General features: G+C 41.5%; 1 protein-coding gene across 4 annotated transcripts in view; it reads left to right on the top strand.

Moving 5' to 3' along the window:
- LOC102308690 (ankyrin repeat and SAM domain-containing protein 1A) overlaps positions 1–19,014 on the top strand; it is a 46,963-nt gene that overhangs the window by 18,353 nt on the left and 9,596 nt on the right. The window contains exons 12-14 of one of the 4 annotated variants that reach the window (XM_014334830.2): positions 8,635–8,691; positions 10,180–10,249; positions 13,590–13,705. In XM_014334830.2, the coding sequence (XP_014190316.2) occupies positions 8,635–8,691; positions 10,180–10,249; positions 13,590–13,705 (243 nt within the window). Of the gene's footprint in view, positions 1–26; positions 5,666–8,634; positions 8,692–10,179; positions 10,250–12,038; positions 13,706–19,014 lie in introns of those variants that run through there. The other 3 variants (XM_042222687.1, XM_042222688.1, XM_014334831.2) reach the window with 3 other exon arrangements.

The raw sequence follows: 19,014 nt of genomic DNA, 5'->3' as shown, positions 1-19,014 counted from the left end.
ACACAAACGGGGGGGGGGGGGACAGGCTTTAGTGTCTGTACCGTTTAGTGTTTATGCATGTACAACCAAATATTGTATAATGCAGGCCAGTAAATAATAATTACATGTTTCACAGATGTTTAATATGAATAAAGGTGACCTTTTTCACACTAATGTAACTGCAAGGTAGCAGAGTGACAGCAGGTGAAACCACAGACTGTATATTAAAGATGGATGTAGCCACCATGACATCAGTCACCGGTTTCTGGACTCTGCATTTTGAAGCCTCGGTGTTAGTGTTTAGGCTGTTGCGACGTTATTGCCATAACCTGCACAGGTAACAGACTCATTCATTATTAGAAGAATTCCACTTGTCCCAATTGTAACGTGTAAAAACAAACCTAATCTGGAGATCTTTGTTTATAAAAAATTTGTCATGAATCCCATTGGATGGAAAAGATTAATATTGTGTGCATAAGGTTAATATAGTTCTAAAATGTATTGACATTGACATTATTGGACACTGTTTTTAAGCAAGTACAAAAGTTGACTTGTTTTGTTTAACAAGGCCTGCCTGATGTCTCATCATGCAATTTAGGTCAAAACTTGTCTGGAACATAAACTTTTTGGCAAAACAGTAAATGATGGAATATATCTTTGCACATATTTGCATTAGTACATTTCTTTTGTTAAAAAACTGCAGTGTATAAAAATATTTTCAGAATTCTGTGTTTAAAACTTTTTTTTTTTTCCCCCCAAATTTGTCTCAATCCCGCTATGTGTTAGTATCACAGAGCATATTCACATCTAAATATATTCCCCGTGCATGCAGCGCTTTAATGTTTTGTCTGGGATGTAGATAAAGAGCTGAGTAGAGACACAGCGGGAAGAGATTAGAGAAGACAAGAAGATGGGGATAAAACAACTGAGAGACTGAAAAAATAAGACAAGAGACAGAGATTTGGAAATTGAGATTCAGAGAAGACGTGGAAGCCGTAGATCCGTCTCTTCGGCTCTTGCCTCCTCCTGTTGTAAAGATGTGAAACTCCGACCTGAATCTCTGTAGAGACTGACAACCCGTCAGAACACAGAAAAAACACACAGCTAAACAAATACAGTATAGAACCCTTCCTTTTCAGAGTTTGTTAGATTTTACTCTTTTAAGAAACACAAGTTACCAAGAAGGTATAAGTTTTATAAACCTTGGTTTTTAGTATTGCAGTCATTAAACAGCCACAAAAGATACAGCTGGCATGGTTTCCTCATTGGCTCTTTTACCATTATCCTAAAACAATCATCTTATTGTTGGCAGAATTAAAGAAATCCTCTGTAAGCTTCTCAGTTAAGTTTTGCATAAGCTGTCCACTAGCCTCTCAGTAATTTTCCCTTGTTCTGTTTGTGTTCTGCTCCATTCCTGTTACTGATAACTGCACTGCTACACACAGTCCAGAAGTGACTTGTAGGTTTTATTTGTGATGCCTGTCCATCCTGAGCAAATCGCAGGCTCGGATAGCACTAATGCTTTCTCTTCCCACAGTGAGGAGCTCATGTTGCTGCCTAGTGTTCCTTTACATGACCCTCTCAGAACAACCACAGTGAGCTAATTGCAGATTTGAGGTCGATGTCTTGGCTACTGCGGGCCATGGTTTGCATGCAGGTGGTCAGTTTTTAGACCCTGCCAACTTATGCCACCGATACAGTAATTACACCTTGGTGTGCTGCGATTCTGAAGTTTTTAAGAATCTCTCTTTTTTCTGTTCATGTGTGAGACTGCACACAAGCAATCTGGATTATGCGTCATTGTTGCAACCAGTGCAATTTATGTCCTCGACATTAGATGCTGGTATGTGACTGTTGTCTGACAAAGTCATACATACTTATTTGGCAGTGTTGTGCTACCATAAAGTGCCAGATGTTGTGTTGATGTTGCTGCAGTTTATTGCTCACTATTAGATCATGATAAAAAATATGGCACCAGCCCACAGAGGGGATACTGTAGTTCAAAACATCTTTGATGTGCATTTATGGAAGGAACAGACACAATATTGGCTCTATATGGAAATACTGCTGTCAACACTTTCATCTTTAGCTGCTTTGGGAAGGATAGCGGCCCGAGGCCTTGTACATGTGCTTTAACCAAGTTCAACAGGCTTTTCTATCATGAGAAAGATCACAGCTGCCTTCCACTATGGTAATATGACTCATTCTGGGATAACCTTGCTGTTGAGCTTTTATGTATGGGAGCACTCCAAAGAGGGTTTGTTCTTGAGCTATTTCAGCATTTGCAGGCATTACTTTAGTTTATAGTTTTGTCAAAGGCTGCCAAGGAAACACTCGTGGAAAATGACTGACCTTTGGTATTCGTCTGTGTGCAGCCGAGTGAATGCCTCGCCTCGATTCAAGTGTACTAGACCATGTTTTCTCAGCTTTAGCCAGTAGGAACTGTTCTGTAATATCCTGAACACTAAGTGAACACTTACCTGCTCTCTTATTCACAAGGGGTCACCACAGTGGATGGATCCACAGACTTTAAATTATTGACGCAATCCTCAAGGATTTGTGCCTCCTGCTACTCTTAAACTGGTGATCCTTTGTGTGTTAGGCAAATGTGTTAACCACCACACTATGGTAATGCACTGATTTGATCAAGTATTGTTAGTGTATTACTATGTGACTTTAACTCAGTATTGCATTCAGGTTTGTGTATTAAACACAATTCATATGAGTTTTGTCTGGGTAGTGTGTGTGTGTGTGTGTATATATGTGGCAGTTAAAATCTTTCATAAATTCAAGCAAGATGTTTACCAGCCGCAGCCAGACATGGCATGAAGAAAAGGTGTTGAGGTGGGTTGCAAAGTGGCTTGCAAATGTATAGCGACTAATAGACTACATTAGAGGGCTGCTATTTACGTATCTTAATCAGATGCAAGGCCTTCAGCTGAGCCATCAGGTGATTTCTGTGAGCATTATGGTCAGCTGATTGCAGCTGAGTTTGATTTTTGTGCCAGCCTCAGCTTGTCAATCTCACTAAATGTGGGTGTTTTCTAAAACTGGTATGGTTCCAAAACCTCAGAAACCACATCCGCTACATAATATCTTGTAATTGGGTCACACCAGTCCCAGCATCACTAACTTTTAATAGTTTAAACCAGTTAAATGGTAACTAACCACTAAAGTTCAATTTAAAAGGATTATGATTTATTTAAAAAAGACTGGTTAGCAATATATAGGGGCCTATAGGGACTGGTTTGTTTCTTTGTTTGTTTTTACATAAGATAATTCCATAAACATTCACCAAAAGGGTCCCTTATCAAATGTACTAACTGTTTTAGTTTTAAAATCAACATGTCAATGCCCTCTGGTGGGCAAACTGTGCATTATTGTCTCTGATTGTATCATACCTGCCTGGCTGCCCAGTTCTTGCAATTTCTGGTTGCTGATTGGCCGACATATATGCACCACCAATTTATACCTGTCGTAACGTAGCATTACCATTTGGATCTAGTGGTATTTTTGTAATTCAGTCACAAACTATGACAAATACTAATGGAAATGTACCATAGCCAAAAGTGTAATGATGACTATTTAAAAGTCAGACATCCAGAGGTTTTGCACATTGTCTTCCTTTTCCAGAATGTGGCGTAGTGGGTAATGAGCTCAATCAAGTATGTGCTTGGATCTTTTATTTCCCTTTAAAGTCTGGTCACTGGCAGGGCACTGTTCATTCTAATTATCTAGTTTAATGAACACCTCACCACCTCAGACTGCACCTGAGGGATGTGGCCCGTGAGAGAGTGACAGGATTAAGCCAGCTGTGACATTACTTGGCTATTGGAGCTTTCTGCTCTTCCTAGATATCCTCAGCAGCTCACAATAATCCTGGAGCTCCCGAGTCCTGTTGTATTCTCCCCGGTGCTTAGAGAAAGATGAAGTAAACAGACTAAACGTGGCCTAAGAGGAGGAGCCAAAGCAAACTGCATTTCTTTGGCAGGAGAATAGATGGTGATATTGTTTCCAAACTGAAGAAATAGCTCTGGTCTGCTAAAAGGAGATGAACTTGAAGCAGTGCCCCCATTTCCTGTGTGCGCCATGTAAGTGTATTTTACCAAGGGAACTGGGCAGCTTTGAGTTCATCTGAATGTCTGGAAGCTTTTTAAAAAATCATTAAGTTGGCTGCTGGCAGAGAGCTGCCCTCTGTTAATTTCATTCTTCTCTTGGGAATAAATTTTATTTACTCTCCAGTCATACAGCCAGACACGTAATAAAATTGCTTTAGGGCTCTACTACCTAGACGGTGGACCTTAAAAATATAGATATATTTTTTTTCTTTCTCTTTTGCTATCAGTGGTGCTACAGAATAAAATGTGTTCGTGCTCCCTAATATTGCTAATATCAGCCTCTGATGGAGCTCACACATGCACAGGTTCCTTGTCAGCACATGTACTTCAATGTAGAAAGTTAAAATTTAAAATACAAGCCCCAAAAAAAAAATGAAAACAAATGATGCTTTGTAGAGTTAACCACTACCCTGCTTGCACAGTTTTCCATAACAATAACACCATGTTTTAGTACTTTTTGAAAGCATGCTGAATCGCATAGGAATTTTCTATTCGGTTGATCGTGACTAGATGTTTATTAGAGGCCTTGGTTGGCTAGTAAGCTTCTAAAAGCATTTGAAAAATTCCAATTTTTGAGCCTTACTTAAAGTTAATGAACCCGGAACGCTTTTTTCTTTTCACATGAATAGTGATTTAGATGGCGGTGAGTTCTCTGCTCAAACCAAAGCGCAAGAGCTCATTTTTTTTTCTCTCTCTCTCTCTTTTTCCTTTCAGGGAATAAGCCTGCGTCTGCTTGAAATAGAAATATTCACACCAGCGATTTAAAGTGCATAGCAAATGAGAGGAGTGTGTGGGAAATGCAGTAAAAGTTTCATTGGGCGTATCCTTGCCTACACTTTCCTACTGATGTTGGGAGTGTCCCCTGAAAATTGAAAACTCCCTTTTCTTTTCACTTTCTCTCTCTCGCTGCATTCTCTTCAGCCCTTGTCTCTCCATCTGCAGTGTTTGCTTACTCTTGCTTTCTCTGATGTGCTGTGGCAGCCATCTTGCCGGTCACGACTGGCTGCTCTGGAGCACTCTACAGAGCTGCGTGACAGCATTTGGGGTCCCTGGACATTACCAAACCCACCCCCAAGTGCATGGACACACCTCTTCTAAAAACATCTTTTTTTTTTTTCTTCCTTTTTAATCTGGTTTGTAAAATATTCTGGTTCTCACACCCTCTTCCCCTTCCTTTCAGTATCGTTCCTAGTCATCCCCCCTCTTTCTCAACAAGACAAACCCTTGGATGCACTGCCTCGGGTTTCAAGACAAGGAGATTTGACTTGCATGAGGTCTTGGCCTATGCATCTCTCCTTTTAAGGCGCTCTCAGTGTGTGTGCATGTGTGTAAAGCGCATGCTAATGTGGGTTGGTGTTGGTCCTTGCAATCAGACTGAAGATGACAATCCAGGGGGGCACATTGTGTGAGCCAGCACTCTGAGCTCCACAGATGGAAGGAGAGATAAGGAGACGGCGAGCTTTAGACAGAGACAGGAGAGGGCCGCTATCCACTTCCACACTTCACTTTTTAACTTCGTTTTCGATTCGCACCTCACAGATCCAATAGCCACTATGAAACCAGCTTTTGTGAGTATTGATTCCCTTACAGGCAGCAGCTCTGCTAGAGGCTCATTAATCTTGTCTACATGCTATGACTGAACAGAATGAGAAAATAATGAATGCTTTTTAGCATTTCTGTGGATATTATATTTCTTTTAAAGCCTTTCTGATTGGTATTCACTGATTGAAGCTGGTTGCTTTATTGATAAAGAAATAAAAGGGAGACAAAGTGAGGCGCACACCCAGATTATCCTGCCCTTTCTTCAAAAACCTTGTCCTCTCTGATGTTTTTAAGCCACGCATCATTTTCTTTGCTCTCTTTTTCTTTTTAATCCATGTTCATGGGATCATTAAGGGTTTGGCTATGCGTTGGTTTTCTGTGTCCTCATTGTTTGCTAAGCAGTTTCATGTGTTTGACTTGCTGAGATCAAACCAAACTGTGGGTGTGTGTCAGAGCTCCAGTGCAGCCAGTGAGGTAAATCTATTCTCTGATCCCCACCAGGGGGAGGACACAGGAGAGCCACGGGGGGCTGACGCGTGCAGCCACTGCTTGGTATAACTCTAGTAATTATTTGCAAAGGAATGCCCTTCCTGTTTTAAGTTTAACTGGGAATATTTATGTGTAATGCGGAATGAGTGGTCAAGGTTTCCCAGAGGGGACGTTGTTCATAAAAACATAAGCATGACATTGGGCTATTTCAGGAGGATGTTGATGGGACTGCTGACAGTGTTTTGTCCCACTTTGGCATTGAGGTCTTGGCACCTGCTACAAACAGGGTTGTGTTTGTGTTCCCCTTGATGCTTTTCACTAGTCCGTAGTTTTCGTCCAACCCTTGTTTTAGTGCCAGCTTGCCAATTTGAGGCTGGTGGTCTGGGCACACGGTCTCTGCTGCAGCCTTTTGTTTCACCCTCTACACACTGCCAGGCGTCCTTTAGCTCTGCCGCCACCCTTTCTCTCGGCTTTAGTTGGGCATTGTTCAAGGCTGTTAATGAAAAGACAGTTTGTGTTTTCACATCCCGGTAGGACAGCGGACCCGTTATTCTGCTAAGTCACCTCAGGGCAGCAGGCCTACTGTGAGGAGCATGATAAATGGCTTCATGCGCCTTTAATCTCACCCTGACCATTTCGCAACACTGCTGGCTCTTCAGCTGTTGACCTCCACCTCCTGGGTGACTTCTGACCCCTCTCATTGTACCCCTGTGCTCACAGTGAGGCTCTCTAACAATGGATGCCTCTCCATTTCAGTTCTCTGCATTGATTGAATCCTGCAGCACAAAAACACACCCATCTCTCCTCTCCTCTATTAATTCTCATGACACTGAGCATCCTAGTTCCTGACCATGAAATTCAGAAGCCTCTTCTTGCTGTGAATGTGATTTACTTTGAGGAAATCACTGGCTGGCATCCTCTGATAAGGATATATTTACCCAGCTCCAACACACCTACCTTTCTGGATAGCTGCCTTGAACTCTCATTGGACCAGCTAACATTCCCTTTTCCATTATGCTGGATAAGTGAGGCCAATACAGCAGGACTGAACATCGATGTGCTTTTTTTGTTGTGATTTGTGTGTACGTTCATGTGTGTACATTTCTTTAAATAGGGAAAAAAACGTCTGTGCTTTATCTTAAGTGACATTTTAAATGCATCCAGTTTATTTTGTTTATCCACAGTAGTGAGTATATTTTAAATTCTCCTTCAGTGTTTAAAAGTACAATGGCCTGTCTTATCTCCTGAATGGTGGAGTAAAAAACTTGGGCAGCTGAACTGTGTGTCAAAGATGCGATTGATGGGAGCATTATCCTCCCTCGAGTACAGACCTTGGCCACTTTAATGAGGCAAAGAGCACTGCCTTGTCTTCATTAACTCAGGTGCTGCTACTGCTTATGCATGTGTGTGATTTTACAGATTAGACCCCCAGTCGAGGCCAGCGCTCATCAGGGGCTTTCTAATTGCTTTTGTCCTGCCGAGGCCTAATAATTTAGTTTATTATGAGAGCAACATAAACCTGTCAAGATCAGTTTGATATCATAACTTAAGGAAAATAAGCAGCCATCCCTAGGTGAACAGAAACTCTAATGAAGATGTAGTTGGTTTGTGTTTTTTCTCTTTTATTTCACCACTAGAAGAAAATCTAAGGAATCCAAGAAGCAACAGCAACTACATGCTGTTCATGTTAGAGCTATTCTTATTTTTTTTGGGGGGGGGGCACATCTCTCCCCAGCATCATCCTTCTTTCCTAAAATGCTTCATACTAACTGAACCATCACTGTAGAAAAGTCTGAGCACACAATGTCTCACATCCTTTCAGTATGTGTGACATGCATCCAGAGACTCTCGTGTGAAGAGGAGGCAACTACTTTTGATCACTCATGTTTGCTCTTTGCTCAGCTAGAAGTTGTGTTCCCACTCCACCGTCAGCTTTCCTGTTTAACGACATAGAATGAACATGTGGACGGCAGTTATTTGTTGAGCTCGTGTGACTAATCTACCATCTGCCCAATATGCAGGACTCTAATCAAGAGTATGGTGACTTCACACTGGGCAGATGGATATCAAAAATAATGCCATTCTCTAACCGTCCTTTGTCTCACACCTCTTCTCGCCAAAACTTTGGCATTTTCCCTCTGCCGTATTGAGGACTGATGGTGAACATGAATGTTGAGAATGTGGACATGAGGAAGGAATTGTACTTTACACTGAGGCTGAGTGTGTGATCCTGAGCTTTTGTGTTTATATTTCTTCACTTCCTATGACTACACTGATTATTCATAGATCCAGTCATAACAGATACATTTGTTATGCACTAAACATGTACGCTTTTCCATCTGGAACGGTGTTTCTTTCAATTTAGAATTTTTAAAATCTCCTGTCAAGAGTGTTTTTTGTGTGAAACAGGATGATTATAATAACACTGCCAGAGGATAGTTGGCACAGTGTGGATACACACTTTGAATGGGAAGAAGGCGAAACAAAACGATGAATTCTCTCTCAGCAGACACCGGCGACTTCTGACTCCCCAAAACAAAGAAGATCTAATTCCTCCGACAGCGTAAGATGTCAATCTTCTGGTCCTTTTGGGTTTTGGCTCTGTCCTCTACTGGGGCATTCTTTGTAGAGGTAGATGGGATCCTTTGAGGCTTTAGGAACCCTTTTGGAATAACATTAACTCAGATTATTCATTTCTTTTTCTAAGTCCAGAAGCTTCAGTTTGTGACTGGGTTACCAGTCTGGCAGCAGCATACTAAAATAGATGCATCATTGTTCAACGTTAATATCTTTCTCTGCCCTTCTGACATTAATCTTCTAATTATGCACTATTTCACTACTGAACATCCACCTGCTGATCAATGATGAAAAAAACTGCTACTTTGGTTTTCCAGTGTCGCTTTATTATCTCATATATAATTATGCTAATGGGGTCATCAAATATGTCTGGGGGCTTTTTAAGGAGCGAGGACATTCAAATTCGGATAAAACTTCTCCAGCTGTAGTTTTATCTGTTCACTCTAGTTTATACAACATGGCCTCATACTCAAAGTAGTCAGAGTACCTGACAGGTGTGACAGCAGCACAGTCAGTCTCTCCGTTTGCATTGAATTCACTTCCAGTGTCCATGCATATTCAGCTGTGGGCCACTTTAAAGGGAACCACGATTCTGTGCTGTGGCAGATGTAATATTGCAGTTTCATGTCCCACTGCTGCTTCGCTTATGAATACATTTCTATGAAATGACAGTATTGTGTTTTTACAAGTCCATGAGCGGCATGTGCATGTGATGTGTGTATGTGCGTGACTTACTGTGATTGGAAACAAACTGCTGGTGATGTTCACATGCATTATGTCATGATGCATGAAATTACTGCAAGAAACGTCAGGTTTCTGGGCATCGCTTCAGCTGTAGCTTCTCACTCTCAGTCTTGCTGGGTTTCGAACCCTTTTTGTTTTGTCTACGAAGCTTCAGTCGTCTTGAAACATTTGTTACAAGCATTGGTTTAAGCATCAAGACACAGTTAAACCTGCTCCAAAACTCTCTTCGCTGAGAGCTTTATAAGTACATGGGAAGCTTAAACTACCAGACTTTGTTCTGTATTATTTTTCCAGACTTGCGCACGTTCTCTTTTAGCTTGTTTATTACAATTACCCTTTTGTTTTTGACCTTATTAGAGTCGGACGGTAAGACCGGCATGCCAGTATAAAGCAGCATTTTTGTGCCTGTTGTCCCCTACCTGCAGTCAAGCCCTGGTTACTCATTTAATGTGGGACAATAGCAATGATTGTTTTAATGTGACCATAAATAGGATATAAAGGCACTCAACCGTCTCGGTCCTCAAGCTGTCCTTTAACATGTCTTTGCAAAATCACTGCAACCTAATTTTCTTCTTGCTGACATACTCATCATTTGCTCTCACAGGGACAGTGTATTATTGCTTTAGGGGCTTTTCTCTGTATTTTTGCTGGTGAAAGGTGGTGGCCAAACTCTGATCACTCTTCCAAGCCCTTACATTTTGTTTTCTCCCCCCTCTGTTCCTGTCTTCAGATCGAGAAGATGATGACTATGATTGGTGCAGGCATTGATTTTTCCAGAGATCAGCAATACGCTACACCAGGTAGAGTATGAATACTAATATTGTTGCTTTTTCATGCATATTAAAATGACTTAAGTGTCAAATTCACAAATAAATTATCAAGGAAACCTGAAGGAAAACGGGAAGAAATGGGTAGTTTTCCATTAGCTACTCATCTGTTTAATAAATGTGAGCAAAAGCACCTTGTATTAATTCATTATTTATCTTTTTGTGGGTGTGGATGTTAATGCAACGGCTGCCTTTATTGCCAAATAGTGGGCTTGGAATGCTTGGAATTTGATTTATACTATAGTTGTATTTATTAATTCCTCAGCCTGAACCTTAAAAATATATTAAACAAGTGCATGGCAGTGATAGTAGAGAGGAGAGCTCTAAATACAGATTAGCGGGCGATCGTGGCTCAAGAGTTGGGAGTTCGCCTTGTAATTGGAAGGTTGCCGGTTCGAGCCCTGGCTTGGACAGTCTCGGTCGTTGTGTCCTTGGGCAAGACACTTCACCCGTTGCCTACTGGTGGTGGTCAGAGGGCCCGGTGGCTCCAGTGTCCGGCAGCCTCGCCTTTGTCAGTGCGCCCCAGGGTGGCTGTGGCTACAATGTAGCTTGCCATCACCAGTGTGTGAATGTGTGCGTGAATGGGTGGATGACTGGATGGGTAAAACGCTTTGGGGTCCTTAGGGACGCTCTACAAATACAGGCCATTTTAGTTACAAATGGAGGTTTGGGTACAAAAATACTATTTTAGAAATTACAGGTTTGTTTTTTTATGGAACAAATGACAAAGAAAAGAGTCTAAAACGTTTCTTTTAAAAGGCGTGTGTCATCCTCCACTGAGATTTGACCCCTTGGTTTGTTTTGTGTCTCTGTTTTTCTGAGGCAGTAATTCAAGCTGTGGTGTCTGACATGAGCCAAGTACTAAATCTGCATCATAACGTGCCAGGATCTTTATTTTTAAAACCAAAGTGCCTGAGAGAGAACCTGTATTACAAGCAGTGTAAGGACTGTAACCTGCTCTGCTGTTATTCTGCTTTTCAAAGCCTGTCATTAAGGTTTGATGGATGGCGTCCAAGGATTGTAGCAGCAACCCGAGCAATCAAATCTTTCCCTTCAGCTCTCCCTGTTGACATTCTTCAACATCCACTGTCAGTCACCGCCGTGCCTGAGCAATCTTTTTAATATATTTAAACAAAGCAGCACATCCTCTTTTCCTTCGCCAAACTCCATCGTCTTATTCTAGCCCTGTGGTTTGCTGTGCCCTGCGCTGGATTGAGCTGTTTAAATATTAACCACTTCTGTACGTATGTCAGGGGGTGAGCTCATTGTGCTTTGGAGGAAGCAGACTTTGTAGAAAGCTGACACTGCTGCAGTAAAGTAGTTAGCATCCCATCACAGGCACTTGGTGTGAAGTTTCCATGAGTCTGATTCTACTTCCATGCGTGTGTGAGCCTTAACCTTGTAGCTACCACGCTCACAGCTCCAGCTCAGTGGAGCAGACCATCGGGGGACTCGGTCAAGAGGAGGCTCTCTGTTTGATGTGATAAACCGCATCACTTTTTTCCCTCCCTCTACTCCTTCATTTGGTCCGGTGCTCGGCGGTGACGTGCCGAGTTGATTGGCTCTGTGCCTCCAGTCTGTATCTTCACTGATTTACCTTTACAAAGAGAATGTGTAAAGAGAATGGACTGAGGTGCAGATGCTGCAGGAACTTGAGAGCAAATTAGGGGTGGGTGGGAGGGGGGTTGTAGCTGAAATGGTAGCTAGCCCTGATAAAGAGCAGCCACCTGCAGTGTTACAGAGGGAGAGAGAGAGGGAGTGGGGAAGTGTATGCATTGAAGGGGGGGTAGAGAGAGAGAGAGGAAGGGAGGAGAGAGGAATTGCAGGCAGCAGAATTGTGATCAGTCAGGACAATAGGAGGATGTAACTTCTGCAGGACTAGGTTATCTGCTCTTTAGCTAGGAGCAGCTAAAAAATGTTTCTTTTAGACCTCGTCTGTTGCCGGACCGCATCTCTCAGATAATCTTAGCGCTCTCTTGTCTGCAGAGGAGTTAATCCTGGGAGTGAGCTATCACTGAAAGTGCGTTTTGAAGGAGCTGATCGGATTCTTGACTGGATTTTTTTTTTCTTTTTCTTTTCTCCTTGACAAATTTTCAAGCTTATGAAATGTCTGAATGGAACTTTTGACATGGGACCCTCATCTGGAACGTGACTGTTTATGCAGCAGGTTTAAATGTTAAGACAGCCGACAAGCAGAAAGGGAAACTTTCAAATCTGTGTTTTATAAAGAAATGTTATGTTTTCGAATTTAACGCTGTTTACTTTTCTGAGCTGCTAGATTTCACAAGGTAGAAAACGATTGACTCTGTTAGCCTCTGTGTTCGAGGGGTAGTTAATATATTGGGAGGTAACTACCTGTGCAGTGATTGGTTTCTAGTGTGGAGTGTGTATTTGCTTTGAAAGAGAGTTAAAGAATTCCAGTAACATGTTCACTGGAGGAGAGGCACCAATCTGTCTTTGTATAGGTTAGACTGCTGACAGCTGTCAGTATAGTGTTGCTCTGTTATCAATCTCAGTTCATTGCAGTCATGTCACAGGTTTCCTTTAGTCCCTCTGCGTTTTTTGCTTGTCCTGCTGCTTCCGATGTGGACAGTGGCACATCACAGGTAGATTCCTGTTTGGATTGTCCGTGGGGGATTATGTGTTAAACAGGTGGGATATGTGAATCTGGGATCCAATTATTTACCAAATACCTGTCTTGGCTACAAGTCTGGATCACTTACACTTGGCTGCAACAAATCTACTACCCTTGAAGAACTTAAACTAAAGTTATACGCTCCAACCTCTGAGTGTTATTGTAAAGTTAAAGTGTAATTAAAACAGCCCTAATATTTTTTTTTTTTTTTTTTTTTTCCCCTTTTTGGGCAGAAAAAGGTACCTCCTGAAATGGGACACTGACTTTTTTCATAATCAGATATGAAATATTCAGTCATATTTGTGAGTTAGGTGAGGCACCGCGCTGTGTGCTAAACAGAAATGTATTTCAGCATTCTCCTGGCTCACTATCATAGCAAAAATATATTCTTTATTTTTTAGATATTATCCATTTTTTTGTGGATTTATCCCTTTTATCTTACCTTCACCCCCGACTCGGGGGTAGTTTAATCTATTTCCAGTGACTGTTGTTCAGCCCCCGCTGTCCTGCGGGAGCTGACGCCTTGTTCACAGAGGACACTGTCTCCCTCACGTTCCTGCTGCTGGTGCGCTCGGCTCTGCTGGCCGAGAATGATGTGGCAATGCCACGTCTCGTCCTCGGAGTGCCGCTGCTACCGGCTGAAAGGTTTCTCACTCCTGAAGCGCTTTCCCCTGTCAGCAGGTGCTGCAGGCCGACTGCTGGACCAGCCCGTGGGAGACTGGCTGGAGCATGTGGGTCTGCCGCAGTACGAGAGCAAACTACTCCTGAATGGATTCGACGACCTTCACTACATGGTGAGTGCCTCACTTACTTCATTTTCATTACTGTCTTTGGTTCATATTTAATTCTCTCGCCTGTTTAGCCGTTTATTTTCAGTTTTTAAGTCTTTGAAGACTTTTTTTTTTTTACCTTTTCCCTGTACTCTAAAGTATCATATTTGCATCATAGGTATTTGCATTATTTAGTGCTTGGCTTAACTCAGTGTTTCAACTTTTCCATCTGTTCTGGTGACTCCACCTTTCAACTTAGCCGATGCAGTCTGAGCTCAGCTCCTGTCAGATAGTTTGTTTGATACTGTTACCTCTGGTTTAGTGTTGAATTAAGGCTGTCCTGGATCCTCACACTCTCAGACGGTTTGTCTCTGGCCTGGGAGGCGATTGTCGTGGCTTCTCGTTAACAGTCAGAGAGCCGGCTGCCAACAAAGCAGCTGATGCCCGACCAGAAGGGAGAAGAATCTTGATGAGTAATGGGGTGCTATTGCCAATCTGACAAGTTTATAGAGCCCAAAGTGTGCGATGCCTCTCTGAGTTGGCTCAGTTGCTTTTCTCAGTCCTGAAGTCTGATGAAGGGGCACAGCTGGCAGTCTGAACCGGTGGGAAAGTTGAGAGATAAGCATCCTATTTGTCAAGATAAGAACTCACATTTCTATCAGACTTATGAAAATCTGTTGTCCACAGTGTGTTTTATTTGTTACAGTGAAGGTTTTTATGTTTTTCAAACACTACTGTAGATTCACACATGAGTTATAAATGTACTCAAGATTCCCTCCATGTGGACTTACTACTTACCACAAAGTAAATGAAGCCAGATCCAGAGCGCTGCGTATAAACAGGAACACAGCAGCAACAACAAAACAGAACAAGTTCTCTTAGCGACTACAAAAATAATTCATAAATCACTGTGTTGGGTGCAAATTAAACTTTTCATTTCGGCTGAAAGAAAGAAAGGGTCTCGGGCACTTTTAATTTGAATTTGAATGAACTGTGCCTCAGATGAGTGCGACTATGAGAAGCTGACAAAGGCTCCAAAGAATATGGTCTCTTAGACACTCAGCGTATTGTACGTAAGCATAACAGCTGTTTCCTTGTGCGGTTCAGAAGATATACACCTCTGTTTGTAAGCTCCACAACACATGACAGCAGATGTAAACAGACGTACACGTTTCAACTTATAAGACCCTGAGATTATGCAGCAATATTAAAACCAGTACAGACATTTAAAGTTCAAAAACTACAAAACAAAACATCGATCTCTCTGAGGGAAACATTTACTACAATTTAAAAATAAATAAATAAATAAAAAACCATGAAGTGATGGGACAAAAATTAATGAATATATTTCTTTCTTTTCACACTTTTTTTTTCTTTGAAATTATCAAACCTTTGAAACAATTTTTATAAATAAACTTGAACTTTAAATTCTAAATCATTAACCTTGAGCTTTGCAAAACTGGATATAATAAAGACGATATACAGGCAACTTCATTTGGTATGCTCATGATGTATACTAATCTGGTGTTCAATCTAATTGGGTTTGTAGTAACGCGATGCATTTAGGCATGCAGACACGGTCAGGATGACCTTCTGAAGTTTGAATGGAGCGTCAGGATGGAAAAGAACGGTGATTTAAATGGCTGTTGGTGTCAGACAGCCTGGACTGAGGATTTTCCTACAAAATGATTTCTAGGGTTTTACAAAGAATGATCTGATAATGTGAAAATATCCACATCTCTGGGTGAAAATGTATTGTTCATGCCTCGAGCTCACTGGAAGGCAACTTGGAAGTAACTCCAGTAACCACTTGTTACAACCAATGTATGCAGAAGAGCATCTCTGAACTGCAGAAGACCACACAAGGTGCCACTACTGTCAGCTAAAGACCGCAAACTGAAGCAATGATTAACCCAACCTGACCAGAATTAGACAATAGAAAACTAGAAGATCACTGTCTGGTCTGATGCCAGATAAAGGTCATCACTGATTGTCAGTATCTGTATATTTATTTCTTTACCTCTGCATGTAAGGCTTGTTAATTAGACTTAAATATTATAAATTTAGTGTTTCTTTGGTTTATTAAGCTTCAGTTGTTTAATAAATAAAATGTGTGGCTGCTATCAAACTATATCTGTCTAATTTCAGTGCACTCTGATTCTCCCATAAACAACCTTTTACTCTACTTTACATAACCCGAGAATAGAGAATTCATCCACTTATCAGCCTCTCCGCTTGGAGAAAGCGTGATCCACACCCATGTTTAAGTACGTGTTGAAGCCTCTGAAGTTTCTCTCGGGGTTTAATCTTCCTACTGTCTTTTAGGCTTTCACACTCCTTTTTCTCAGGCTTGAGTCGTCTTTTTATTCCAAAGCGGCAAGCTGGCAACATTTCTATCTTTAAACATGGCTTACTAACCACCTGCCTTCCTAAAGTCGCTGCAGGGTTTAGAGAAAAAGCTGTTACCTCTGAACAAAACGTGTCCTTCCCACAGCAAATGTTGACTTTTTTTTTTTTTTTTTTTTTTTTTTATATGAATCACAATTTAGTCTCAATTGGAAATTAGAATTACCCTCTCAGTCACCTTTGCTTTGCTAAACTTTTATAATTGCGTTTAATCTATGCATTAGTGAATAGAGCAGAAACGAGCCATATTTCGTTCTTGGCTGAGTTGCCAGTACTGTGTACAGATATGCCTGTCAGCCAATCCACTTTTATCTTCAAGAGACGGATCACCTTCTGTGTTCGACTTTCAAAACGACAATCTAAAAACACTTCAGACTCAGAAATAGATGCAGAGTCATGATGTTACTCTTATGCATTTCCTATGAGCTGCTAAAAGACGGGCAAGATGCCAGTATTTTAATTGAAATGTTCACACTTCATCATCAAATTTTAAACAATGGTAAGAAAATGGTCCTTCTCTGAGTTAGGTTGTTAGACATACTATTTATTTTTCCAAGTATGCTTATGTAGCAGCGAGATCACTAATCAAACAGTGTTTACTCTGCCACTCAGCCAACTGTGATGTGTGTCTCCCCTGCAGGCACGCTCTAGAAGCAGATCAATAACAGCAGTGAATGTATTGTGTTCAAGCAGCGTTGCAGAGACGAGCCTTTTTCTGAAACCAATTAGATGCTTTTTATCGACTCGTGGAGCAAATGTCCCGATGAAACAAGCGCTGCGCAATCATGCTGTTCTCCACCGCTCGTTGGTGCTGACAAGTAAAGCCTGTTGAAATGAAATGGCTCTTTTTCTCTGTGTTAGACTTCTGCGCTGTGACACAGTCGGCAAGTTCGTTTGTATTCAAAGCGACTGAGACTGACCGTCTTCTGGCGAGGGCGTCTGGATCTGACTTTTATGCGGTCAGCTGAGGGAGAACAAATTTACTTTGAGTTTCAAATCAGTGGAGGTGGCTGAGGATTTATAAGGAGAAAGCCTTTTTTGGGGGTTTTTTAGAGTTGGTCAGATATAAAAGTTGCACCAAGGTTAGGCTTTTCTATTTCTGAGTTGCATTCATGTAATCTAAATTCATGAAGTTTTCGTGACCCCCAACCCCCCCCCTTTTTTTTTTTTCTTTTTTTTTCTGCCTTTTAATAAATGCAAAGGGCTCATGCTGCAGCGAGGGACCAAACCCTGCGGAAAAATCCAGTAATGGCTTCCTGCATCCGAAGCTAAAGGACTGGGAATGGATTGATTGATTTTTTTTTTTTTTTTTTTTTTTTTTTTTTTTTTTTTTTCTTTTGGCTTAGATTTGTTAATTTGAAAGAAACATTTTTTTTTAATGTTCTGTCATCGTTTCATTTGCACTTTTCTTTTGAGGTCTGAGTGGTCTCATGGCAGCCAGTTTAGGAGGACAAACTGAGTCTTAGTGCTGTTAGGTAGCTGTCCTTTTAGAGGGTCAGAATGAGTGATCCGTGCCCCTGAGCACCCAGCCTCAATTCAGAGTGCTTTTAAACCAGGGAGGCCACTGTGGCTGTTCTCTGGATAGGCCGAGGAGGAACAGAGCAGCATTTTAATGAGAGGACGGAGTAAAGCAGAGCTGGACAAGCTGCACAGGCACAAAACAGGCCCAGCTTACACTGCTGTAAATGTATTCTGTTTGCCAATGTTGTGCTGATATTAGCGTTCTCTCTACTAATGTACTCCTTGAAACCTGCCAACCCTGTGGAAGCACATTAGCCAGAAATTTCCCCACAGAGTTGTCACCACCACATCATGCTGTTTGTGTTTTCAGACTCTTTGAATGAGGATAAATGGCTTATCCAGATATAGCAGAGGTGAATGTAACACTTTACATGAAAGGAAATGAGAATATTTATTAAACCAGGTGTGAACAAACATTCTTCACCTAACAGGTATTCAGTTCACTCCAGTTTGGTTTGGTTTAGTGAGGTGTGTCCAGAAGCAAAATGTTGATTAGTGTTCAAAGTTATTTGCTTTATCAGTCAGGTTGTCATTCAACCATCAAGCCATTAATCATGGGACTGAACTGGGAGTCATTTATTTATGTCTAAGCTTACCCAAGTTAACTTCAACATGAAATCAAATTATCCAAGGACAAAAAAAGATTGAAAGAAATGAACAAAAGAGCCCTGTGTCAGCTTGGCGACTTGTCCAGGGTGTACCCAGGGTCTCGCCGTATGATGGCTGGGATGGACTCCAGCACCCACACAATGCTGATGTTTCCTTGGCTTGCCTCAGTGATAGATGTCATAAAACAAATATTAAAGTCTGTAAAGCCCAATAAACAGGATGATTTCGAAGTGATGAGATAACATTTCTGCACATCTGCCAGAATTAGCAGAAGACACATGAGAAAATCAGAGTGGTAGGAAAATGAATAAATCAGGAAATGGGCAAAGAGTGTAAACCCAGTCTGTTACAGCTGTATTCCCCCGCATAGAGACATTTATCAGTTAATCTCCAGTGGGACAGTAATGCAATGATCCATGCACTTTGAAGCATTATCATCCATTCAGCCCCACAAACCATATCAGTCCTCAGCTAGAGAGGCAGCAATCAGCATGTTGCTGCTCAGAGATAATGGGCTTTCAGTTGTCAGTTTCGTGTGAGGCAGTGTGAAGGCAAAAGAGATGATACATAATGTCCTGTGCTCAGTGTGGGCTGAAGCCAAGATCATAGTGAGTTCTGATCAATAAACTCACTCGGAGCATTCAGGTACTCATATTTCTGCTTTCCGTCTTCCTTCTCCGGATTTCCATCGACAGGCTGGATCGCAGCCTATTAGAAATTTCAGCATGAACAGGATGGCAGTGTAAAAGTTTATGTCAGTGTCTTAGCTGAATTGTGATTAGCATTGTGATTCCACA

This window comes from Haplochromis burtoni, unplaced genomic scaffold (genome assembly GCF_018398535.1).
Source record: "Haplochromis burtoni strain Fernald_Lab_line unplaced genomic scaffold, NCSU_Asbu1 Contig_91, whole genome shotgun sequence".
NCBI classification, from domain to species: Eukaryota; Metazoa; Chordata; class Actinopteri; order Cichliformes; family Cichlidae; genus Haplochromis; species Haplochromis burtoni.
This window is presented reverse-complemented; position numbering and strand designations above follow the sequence as displayed.